The 11,079-nt window shown below is 41.9% G+C and overlaps 1 protein-coding gene across 2 annotated transcripts; it reads left to right on the top strand.

Annotated features, from left to right (window-relative positions):
* The first annotated feature begins 2,749 nt into the window (after positions 1 to 2,749).
* On the top strand, positions 2,750 to 11,023 carry LOC136474608 (oligopeptide transporter 4-like). 2 transcript variants are annotated; one of them, XM_066472167.1, is made up of 7 exons: positions 2,862 to 2,976; positions 3,056 to 3,325; positions 3,438 to 3,535; positions 8,833 to 9,411; positions 9,578 to 9,830; positions 9,966 to 10,148; positions 10,251 to 11,023. In XM_066472167.1, the coding sequence occupies exons 2-7, from the start codon at positions 3,083 to 3,085 to the stop codon at positions 10,866 to 10,868; spliced, it is 1,974 nt and encodes a 657-aa protein (XP_066328264.1). In that variant the 5' UTR covers positions 2,862 to 2,976; positions 3,056 to 3,082; the 3' UTR covers positions 10,869 to 11,023. The 2 variants fall into 2 exon arrangements, with proteins under 2 accessions (XP_066328263.1, XP_066328264.1); XM_066472166.1 differs by having other exon boundaries at positions 2,750 to 3,325.
* Positions 11,024 to 11,079: the final 56 nt, after the last annotated feature.

Here is an 11,079-nt window from a genome sequence, read left to right as displayed (position 1 = left end):
GCCTGAAATATTTCCCGACAAGCATTCCCCTTCAAACGAACGCGGCCTTAGGAATATTCGGAGCATATGCCTGACTCCGGTCCCTCCAAATCGAGGGACGAGGGCGGCCCAGGTGGGACGACGCTGGCTGCGCGCGGGAGCAGGGTCGGGCCTCCGGTGGCGAGCGCAAGGGCGGGGCGGGCAAGGCGGGGCTCCAGGCGTCCGCGTGCGGTCGAGCTAGCGCGACGGCGAGCAGCGCCCCCAGCTCCATGCGCGGTCGGGCGGGAGAGCATGGTCCCCGGTTCCGGTGCGCAGCCGTGCGGGGCGACCTCCACTGCTGGTCTTGCTGCATGCGGGCGCGGGCTGCAGGTGTGTCCGTGAGCTCCCACGTCGAGTGCTCCGGCGGCGTGGGTGGGAGCTCGCTCCGCCATCGGTCTTGCTGCATGCGGACGCGGGCTGCAGGAGCGGCCGCGCGAGCTCCCACGTCGAGTGCTCCGGCGGCGGTCTTGCTGCATGTGGGCGTGGGCATGGGCGCAAGGTACCCTGGCGCGGTCACGAGCTACTCGGACGGAGACAGGATGGGATAAGGAGAGGAGGAGGAAACATATTTTTTTTTAAAAAAAAACCGACAACTGGACCTCACCTGTCAACAGGTGATCCCACTTTTAGTGTCCCCGGACCAAATAGAAAATGTGCTGGTCTCATCCTTTTTTAACCAAACAGAAATCGGAGTCGTCTTTGATGTGACTAGAAAACCAACACCGAAGTCGAATACCGAACTTCCGAGAAGTGCAAACCGACACCGAACTGAAAAACCGATATTTCGGTTCGACTTCGGTTGTGTGATCTGCCTTCGATGTAGATGGACCAACCCTACGGGGATATGTAATTTTTCAAAACTAGTGATACGTTGATACGACAATATATATAAGAATGCGTGTGTAAGACCATCTTTAACAAATTAATTATCCTACATCTCCTAAATATCTGTATATGTGATCATCTTATTAGTAGTAGTGTATATTTTTTCTCCCCTTCCAACAGATTACCAATATACCTTTAAACTAGGGCTCCGTTCGCTTCACTGAAAAAACAAGTCGAAACATTGTTCCGACTGATTTGTTGTGAGAGAAAAAACACTGTTCTAGCTGAAAAAACAAGTTGAAAAAGACGGATTATAAAAGAAGCGAACATGGCTTAGATATGGAGGGGGTGGATCGACTACATTTTAGAGAGAAGGGTAGATTTTAAATAGTTAAAACTTTTAGGTATTGGTGACAGGATGAATATTTTATGGAGCAACTATAATCCTTTATGTTACATTTCTATTATATTTAAATACAACATAATCAAAAGAGCCCTCACGTTCGCCGAGAGGGTCTAGAAATTACGAGATAAATTGAAAAAAATGAGAATAATATGCACCGTTGGATGTTATGAAGATCTAACGGTCTATATATAACAAAAAAATCCATACAAAAAATATATGCATGTTTTCCTTCTTTACCTTTTCATAACCATTTCACTTTTTTCCTTTCAGTGACTTCTTCCGTTTTCTTTCATTTTCTGATTTTCCTTTTTTTTACAGACTATCTCCCATTCATTTTTTTCTCGTACCTATTCCGTCTTCAGAATCTCCGATTTTTTTTATAAACATTACTCCATCCGTTCTAAATTATAAGTCGTTTTGATTTTTTTATGCATCTATTTTGCTATGCATCTAAATATAATAACATGTCTAGATACATAGCAAAATAGACGAACCAAAAAAGTCAAAGCGACTTATAATTTGGAATAGAGGGAGTAAAATTTATGAGATCTATCTATACCTAATATTAGAGAGAAAAAATTTCTCCCCGTCTATTTTTTCATCCACCTAAGCAAAAGATTTGGTTGATGATATATGGAGTTCATGCATATAGATGTACTCTCTCCATTCCAAATTATAAGTGGATTTGACTTTTTTAATACATTCATTTTGCTATGTATCTAGACATATATTATATCTAAATGCATAGCAAAATGGATGTACAAAAAAAATCAAAGTGACTTATAATTTAAAACGATGGGAGCATTTGAGAAGCATTGAGAAAAAATAATTACAGTGAAATCATAAACAATTTTTTAAAAAATAAATAAAAAAACTAATGGCTATAATAAAAAAAAACTATCCGTGCTATTTGCGCAGGTCACCTTGCTAGTTTTAGTATTGTTAGGAATGATATAAGTATTTTGTTGAAGATGTTCTAAGGAAGTGAGATTAGCTAGGTAAAATGTGCAGTCATACGGCTACCCATCCAGCCTGCGCCCGCGTGAGCGTGTCGAACCACTGCGCCGTACGTCTCGTGATCTAGCGGCAAGCTCGCTGGCACACTGTGCATCTACGTGGAGAAAAGCTAAAGATCTGGATATTGACACTATCAGATTCCATCGATTTCCCATTCAAACAGTATCAGCATTACGCGTTCAACTTCTTTTTGCCGTCGGCCTATTCGCTTGTCATAAATGATCATAAATTTTCAACTAAAATAGTATTTTTCTTTCACACTAAATTAACTAACAGTAATAATTAATAATCGTATAAAATCGTATCAGCATCGGCCCAATAGGGTCTAATAAATGGCGCGGCCAGATAGCACTGCACAGGCCGCATGACGACGCCTGTCCCGGTGCCAGTTGATTAAATTAGTATTAAGTCACCATCACCGTGCTCAAAAGCTTCGATATATACGCTGGAGACGCGCGCGCCCAAAGCAAAGCACGCGCAGGCGCAGCCAGTACCGCTTGGCATTATTCAATCCGCCCACGCGCTATGGGCGAGATCGGCACGGACGACCGCGGTCTGGCCGAGGCCGTCGGCGCCGGCAAGGAGGAGGGCATCCTCGACGAAGACGAGGAGACGTCGCCGATCGAGGAGGTGCGGCTGACGGTGCCGACGACGGACGACCCGTCGCTGCCGGTGTGGACGTTCCGGATGTGGAGCATCGGGCTCTTCTCGTGCGCGCTCATGAGCTTCCTCAACCAGTTCTTCTCCTACCGGACGGAGCCGCTCGTGGTGACGGGGATCACGGTGCAGGTGGCGTCGCTGCCCGTAGGCCACTTCATGGCCCGGGTGCTGCCGCGCACCAGGTTCCGGGCGCCGGCGCTGCTGGGCGGCGGGGAGTGGAGCCTCAACCCTGGGCCCTTCAACATCAAGGAACACGTGCTCATCTCCATCTTCGCCAACGCCGGCTTCGCGTTCGGTGGAGGGAGCGCCTACGCCGTCGGCATCATCAACATCATCAAAGCCTTCTACGGCCGCCACATCTCCTTCATCACCGCCTGGCTCCTCGTCATCACCACGCAGGTTACTACCCAGCTATAGCTCTCTATTCCGCAATTGTCGTTCTCACCCTATCTGCTAGCTAGCTAGCCTGCTGACATTTCTCGCTCTCGCATCAATGGCTGCCTGGTTCAAGGTGCTCGGGTACGGGTGGGCAGGGCTGATCCGCAAGTACGTGGTGGAGCCGGCGCACATGTGGTGGCCGGGCACGCTCGTCCAGGTCTCCCTCTTCCAGTGAGCACACCAGTTTTAACCCTACACTACTTTTACTTCAGTAAAATCAATAAGCTGGTGCTGTCTGTGCTACCTTTCTCTGTTATGGGATTCCGCTTTTTGAAATTTTCTGCTACCGCGTTCTTCAGTTTGGTTGGATTTTGGTTGCCTTTTGTGGTTGGATTTTCGGACGCCAGCGAGGGCAACGCATTCTTGGCTTCTTTAAATTCAACTCTGGACTCTTGTTGGTCGTTTGGTATCTCCTACAGCTGCACACCCATGGCAGCTCGTGCGCGTCCGTAGCTTTGCATAGAGCATTTTTTTTATATTAGGGAACACCAATCCAACCTTTGCACTCATTTTTGAATGCATGCAACCAACCTGTAATTTGGCGGCCGCTGCTGATTTGTTGTGAGAGAAAAATACTATTCGTTTGCTGAAAAGCACTGTTGAAGTAGTGCTGAAGAACATGACAAATATTTTTTGGGATATTTTTTTTCTAGTTTACCTGACGTACTAATAAAGCAGATAGAGAATTGACAAAACTTGTGATATAACCAAAAAAAAAAAAACAGGTGTTGTGTCAGCGATGTTTAACCCTTTCCTGCGAGGTTAGCAATATTTAGTTAATCCTCCAGTCATTTAAGAGTCCGTTTGCTTCTGCTTTATAGGGTGCTGGCACCTACATATGAGCACTTTCTTTTTTAACATGCCGTAGCACATGTTTCGTTAGGAGGAAGAGGATTATTCAATTCTCATCGGAATCACTCCACAAGCAATTTCCATTTGCTCCCCCATCTCGTTTCACAAGAAATCGCTCTAATAAAAAAACTAGGAAGCTGCAGTTAAGAATCAGAGAGTGAAGCACCAAGCAGCGTTGTCACCAAAGTTGGTCCCAGAATAGAAATTTTAATCTGACTGGCCGATGACATTAAATCGTTAACAAGACAAAAGTGTAGTTAAATAAATGAACTTTTGAAGACGAAGAATCTTAAGAGCATCATGACGCATGATTGCATACATGGCAAGGCTCGCAGCGTCATTTCAGATGGATGGTCTCTTTCTCTTTAAAAAGAAGGTCCTCTCAATGCTCAAGTAGGAATAAATCAGAGGACTTGCTACGGTACTACCCCACCATGAACATGGGAGTGCAGCCACATACTCCTGGATGGCTGGATCTAGTGATGGGGTTATGCAGTCTGTTCGTTTGATCGTAAACGATCGTAAATTTTCAGCTAGAACAGTATTTTTCTCTCACACCAAACCAGTCAGCAGTAATAATCCCCGATCGTATCAGCACCCGCGAACAGACTGATGGATTGGCTGCACAAGTGCTGATACATGCCAGATCATGGAATCCCCAACTATTATTACGGAGCCTACTCCCCACGCACCAAAACGGAGCCCGCTAACTAATCTAGATGCATGCTAGACCAATGATCAAAGTCTCCATGACAACACCGCAGTGGAGGCCAAAGCAGCCTTCTGTCTTCATGTTGCAAATTGTTTGATGTAGTTAGTACTCAGGTTATTCAACGCTCAAGAAAGCCCCATGCGCGTAGCGTTCGCTCACTCGATTCCATGGAGTTCAAGTCCACGTACGGGGACAGCGATTGCCCGGATGGGCGTCTTTTCTGCCAGTTCTTACAAACTCGCTTGGTTTCTGCGCGAATACGACCCTGTACCGGTGCCGGCTGCCGGCGCGATGTGAACGCGCGCATAGCTGCGAGTTCTGACCGAGAGGACGCCGGAGGGGCAGGGGGAGGAGACCGGGCGCTCCTAGAGTCCGGCCGTTCGGACCCTATCCTGGCGCCGGCAATAATTTTCGCGCCACTGGAAACGCGCGCGCGGACGAACAGATTTGTCTATGGCCGTTTTGACTGTTTCCTAGTGAGTTTTCTGGACTACAATATTTTCTTTACTCGGCTGTTTCGCGTTTTGAACTGTTATTACCAATGTTTCTTTGTACTGTATCCGATAACTACAGGAAGCAAATCAAAGGGCTGCTATTCAGGCGTTAAAAACAAAATTGAAGCAAATCTAAGGGCTGCTATTCAGGCGTTAAAAACAAAATTGAAGCAAATCTAAGGGCTGCTATTCAGGCGTTAAAAACAAAATTGCTGACATCACGTATAATGAACGGTTTTGAAAACTTTGAAAAGTTGTGGTTACCAAACCGAGTATCTAAATTAAATTCCGATTACACCATCATGTTTCTTATAATAAATCCTTCAAAACAAGATCCCACATGGATACACTTAAATAAAATTTTATTAACGGACACTTTTTATATAAAAATGGACCACTTTCTTTTATACTGAGCAGATGCAATATTCTAGGTTTAGGAAACAATGTTCCGCATTCACAGTAAAAGTGTTCTCAGGAGAATAGTATTTCAGATCTAAAAGAACAAATTATAGATTAATGGGATTTGTATTGTAAAATCTAAAAAAAAATTAAAAATAGAAAAATGAATAAGAAAAATATGAAATATGTAGAAAAAGATAAATAAAGAAATAACACAACATAACAAATACAGAAGACACATCACAAATGCACAAAAATAACCGTTAAACAAAAGATCCAAATTAAATTCCGATTACATCATCGGGTTCTTGTAATAAATCCTTCAAAACAAGATCCCCACATGGATATATTTAGAAATATTTTTAATAACGAACACTTATTTTATGAAGATAGAACATTTTTGTATTGAGCAGAGACGATGTTCTAGGTTCAGAGAACAATGTTTCGTCTTTGTAAGAAAATGTTCTCAGTTTAGAAGAACAATATTCTAGTTTTAGATTCATGAAACTGGTATTATAATATACAAAAAAATAAACTCATAAATAAATACATATCATAAATAAAATAATAAAAATCTAGAGCAAAGTCTAAGGAAAAAAGTTAAAACACGTAATAGAGAAAATTTTAAAAAAACACCACCTGGATACTTTTCAGACATGCTAAAATACACTATAAAACATCACATGTATACTAAGTGAACATCACTAAATACACCATAGAACACCACTAAAAACATTATAAAACATCACTAAATACACCATAGAACATCACATGTACACTGCGTGAACATCACAAAAAACATCATAGAACATCACCTGTATACTACGAGAACATCACAAAGAACATCATAGAACACCACCTGTATACTACGAGAACATCACATGTATACTACGCGAACATCACAAAAAACACCATAGAACATCACATATATACCACGTGAATATAAAAAAATCATAGAACATCACATGTATACTACATGAACATTAAAAAACATCATACAACATGACATTATATACCGCACGAACATCGCAAAATACATCTAGAACATCACATCTATATTGTATGAACATAGCATCTCATGAAAATATAGAAAATAAAAAACTAAATATGAGAAAGTAATTAACTAGATTAAAAAAGAAAAATAAAAAATCTTTAGAAAACATAAAGACAAAAGATAAAAAGAGAAAATAAAAAACAAAAGAAGAGTAAAATATAAAAATAAAGTAAAATAAAGCATACAAAATAATTAATTATAGTAAAACAATAATAATATACAAAATAAAAAGAATAGCAAAGTAGAGAAAACACACATAAAACATGAATAACAAATGATAAATATATAGGAAAATAAGAAATAAATATGTACATGAAAAAATAAAATAATTATTTAACGTAAAATAACAAAGAATAAAAAATAAGAAAATAAAAAGGAAAAGGAAAAAAGAAATATAAGAAATAAAAAATAAAAACTAATGTTAACAGGCTAGTAGGAGTTAAGAAGAAAATAAGCAGAGGAAAAAAAAGACGTCAATTAACGGCCTATATCGAGAGAAGAAAAGAAACTTACGTGCGTGTAACATACAAAATAAAAAAAATACAAATAATAACAAAAATAGCATGAAATGAAAAAATAAAAGATAAATTGAAGAAAGGAAATAAAAACATAATAAGAAAAGGAAAGGAAAGAAAAAAAAGAAAAAAGAAATAAAATGGGCATACAAAATATAAAAATGAAAAGAATAATAAAAAAATTCACATAAAACAAAAAATAAATAAAAATAAAAAATGAAGCATGAAAAAAGGAGAAAGAAAAAAGAAAAGAAAAGAAAAGAAAAGAAAAGAAAAGGAAGAGAAAAAGAAAGAAATAAGAAGAATAAGAAAAAACAAAAAGAAACTAACGTAACCACCTGGGTCGCTCCCAGTCCCGGTCGCCGATTCCCGCGCTTGGGTGCCACACCCTCGTTCCCACGCGCCGTCGCTTCCGTTGCCCTGATTCGCGCACGCGGGAATAGTCTGTTCGGTCGAGGGTCGGGTCCGAACGTTCGGACCGGATAGGAGACCTTGCATGTCTGAAAAGAAACTGTGTGCCGCGAGTCCGCAAGTGGGTGGATTGGATTTCAGAAGCTGACAGCTCGTGTGTTGTCCAGGTCCAAGTGGCCTTGAAAAGGCGCAGCGGTGCCTTGCACTTGCACTTGCTTACAGGCCTGCGTTCCTGCCCATAAGTGATGGGCTCGAACTTGGATTTTGTTTATATATACACACTGACAACAAATAAAAAACAAGGTGTTTTGGTGTGGGTTTGTATAGCAACTAAACAAATTCTTGTCGGTCTGTCCTGCTTTGCCATTTCACTAATAAAATTGTGTGAACAACAAGGTGATCACCTAGGTTTTTTAAATTTAGCTAGATTTATAAAAAAAATACAAATAATATTTGTATGTCCAAATAGATTTATTATAAAAACACATTTTATGGTCAATTTGTTGGTATTTATTAAGCGTAATAGATATTTACTATATATATAGTCAAACTTAGGATTGATTGACCCATCGAAAAGTGAGAGTTACATCTTCTTGAGACAGGGAGAGTATATTATAAGCATGGTTTTATATTGTATCAATTTTTTACCTAATTCTTCTTTAGAAAATAACGGGCTATAAGTTAGGACAATATATTACTCTCAGCCTGTTCGCTAACCAGCACCAGCACCAACCAGTGAATAGGCCCTCTGATTGGAATTTGAAACAGGACCATCAATGGTTACTCATGAGCCACTTTTTGTCTGCATAACCAACCTTGTGAGCAGTTGAAATCTAGATAAATTTTGAATAGATACATCTTTTCATTGTAAATTGCTTGCATTGAGATGAAAAATACTTAATTTTTGTACACCAATCTGATTAAAGAAAAGGGAAAACTTACGGGGGACTGTCCTCTATCATTTCATGACATCGTATTTTAGAAATACCACTAACAATAGCACTGATCATGTGTCCATAATGTTGAATCAGGGCATTGCATGAGAAGGACGAATCCGCCAAAGCCTCACGCCAGATCTCTCGTTCCAAGTTCTTCGTGGTGGTGCTCGCATGCAGCTTCGCTTGGTACGCCGTGCCGGGCTACCTCTTCCCGACACTAACGTCCATCTCATGGGTGTGTTGGGTCTTCTCCAAGTCCGTGACGGCGCAGCAGTTGGGGTCGGGCATGAAGGGCCTTGGTCTTGGTGCCTTCACACTCGATTGGACCGCTGTCGCCTCATTCCTCTTCAGTCCCCTCATCTCACCCTTCTTTGCTATCGCCAACGTCTTCTTTGGCTATGTTTTCTTTCTCTACGTGATCATGCCTATAGCATATTGGGGGTTCGACCTGTACAACGCTAAGACATTCCCTATCTTCTCCTCGCACTTGTTCATGTCAAATGGCACCAACTACGACGTCAAATCAATTGTGAACAATCAGTTTGAGATTAACTGGGACGCTTATGAAAAGAATGGCAAAGTCAACCTCAGCATATTCTTTGCACTCGCTTATGGGTTCAGCTTCGCCACCATTGCGGCCACCATCACTCATGTCGGGTTCTTCTATGGAAAGTATGGCATCTCCACTTTATTATATGAGAAAAATACTCTATACAACATGCTTTGATTACGTGCAACCCAAAATAAAAAAAAAGGACTCTAATTACATGTGGCGTCTTAACGGAATGCATGATTCTAATAAGTTTCTTTGTTTCAAATTGGGTATGCCGATGTCCAGGGAAATCTACCACCGTTTCAAATCATCGCAGAAGGAGAAGCCTGACATCCACACGAAGCTGATGAAGAAGTACAGTGAAATCCCAGCATGGTGGTTTTACTCGTTGATGGCGTTGTCAATTACAGCGTCCCTCCTCCTCTGTACTGTACTGAAGCGTGAGGTACAACTCCCGTGGTGGGGCCTCATTTTCGCATGTGGCATGGCATTCATCTTCACACTTCCCATCAGCATCATCACAGCGACAACCAACCAGGCAAGTAACATGTTTGCATGTTTTATGTTCTTTTAAGAAAATAAAACAAAAAGGATAGATGTTTGAGGTATTGCCATGCATGGTGATAATCTATGCACAAAAAGGTTGACAGACCCTCCAAAATGCCTTCTGCAGTCGCCTGGTCTGAATGTGATCACTGAGTATGCCATGGGTCTAATTATGCCGGGCTCTCCTATCGCCGTTGTCTGCTTTAAAGTCTATGGCTACATGAGCATGGCACAGGCTGTTGCCTTCCTCTCGGACTTCAAACTTGGCCACTATATGAAGATCCCTCCGAAGTCCATGTTCCTTGTTCAGGTATAAATAAAGACCCCCAAATGTAGTGTTCTTGTAAATGAATTGGTGAGTTGCATAAAAGAAACAAAAGGGTACTAATCTTCAATTACTGTATTTACATAGTTTGTTGGCACCATTGTGGCTGGCACGGTCAACATTGGGACGGCATGGTGGCTGCTCGGCTCCATCCACGACATCTGCTCAGATTCACTCCCACCAGATAGCCCCTGGACATGTCCTAATGACCGTGTGTTCTTCGACGCATCAGTCATCTGGGGCCTTGTCGGTCCAAGGCGCATCTTTGGGCCAGAAGGGAACTACGGCGCCCTCAACTGGTTCTTCCTCATCGGCCTAGCAGGCCCAGTTATCGTATACGCTTTCCATAGGATGTTCCCCAACCAGAAGTGGATACCATTGATCAATCTTCCGGTGCTCTTTGGTGCAACAGCCTACATGCCCCCAGCAACGGCTGTGAACTATAACTCATGGCTGCTTATTGGCACCATCTTCAATTTCTTCGTGTTTCGATACCGGAAGAGGTGGTGGACGCGGTACAACTACATTCTCTCCGCTGGGCTCGATGCCGGAGTTGCATTTATGGGGATAGTGCTGTACTTTTCGCTAACCATGGAAAACAAGAGCATCGATTGGTGGGGTACCGCAGGAGAGCACTGCCCTCTTGCCTCGTGTCCTACTGCTAAAGGGGTGGACTTGGGTGATGGCATCTGTCCAGTCTTCTAAGCCTGGAGTCTAATTTCTCAACATATGTTGCTGCAAGTTTAGCAATGATCAGTTCCAGTTATGTTGATGCCATAGATTTGTGGCATATATGTGGAGTATAATGCAACTACTCTTATGTGTAAAGGGTCATATTCTCATGTACTTAGTACTCGATTTCACAGAAGGAAATGTCTAAACAATTGGGAAAAACAATGTGCAATAGGTTCATCAT

This window comes from Miscanthus floridulus, chromosome 8, assembly GCF_019320115.1.
Source record: "Miscanthus floridulus cultivar M001 chromosome 8, ASM1932011v1, whole genome shotgun sequence".
NCBI lineage: Eukaryota > Viridiplantae > Streptophyta > Magnoliopsida > Poales > Poaceae > Miscanthus > Miscanthus floridulus.
Note: the sequence above shows the minus strand (reverse complement) of the source record. Positions and strands in the feature narration are given on the sequence as shown.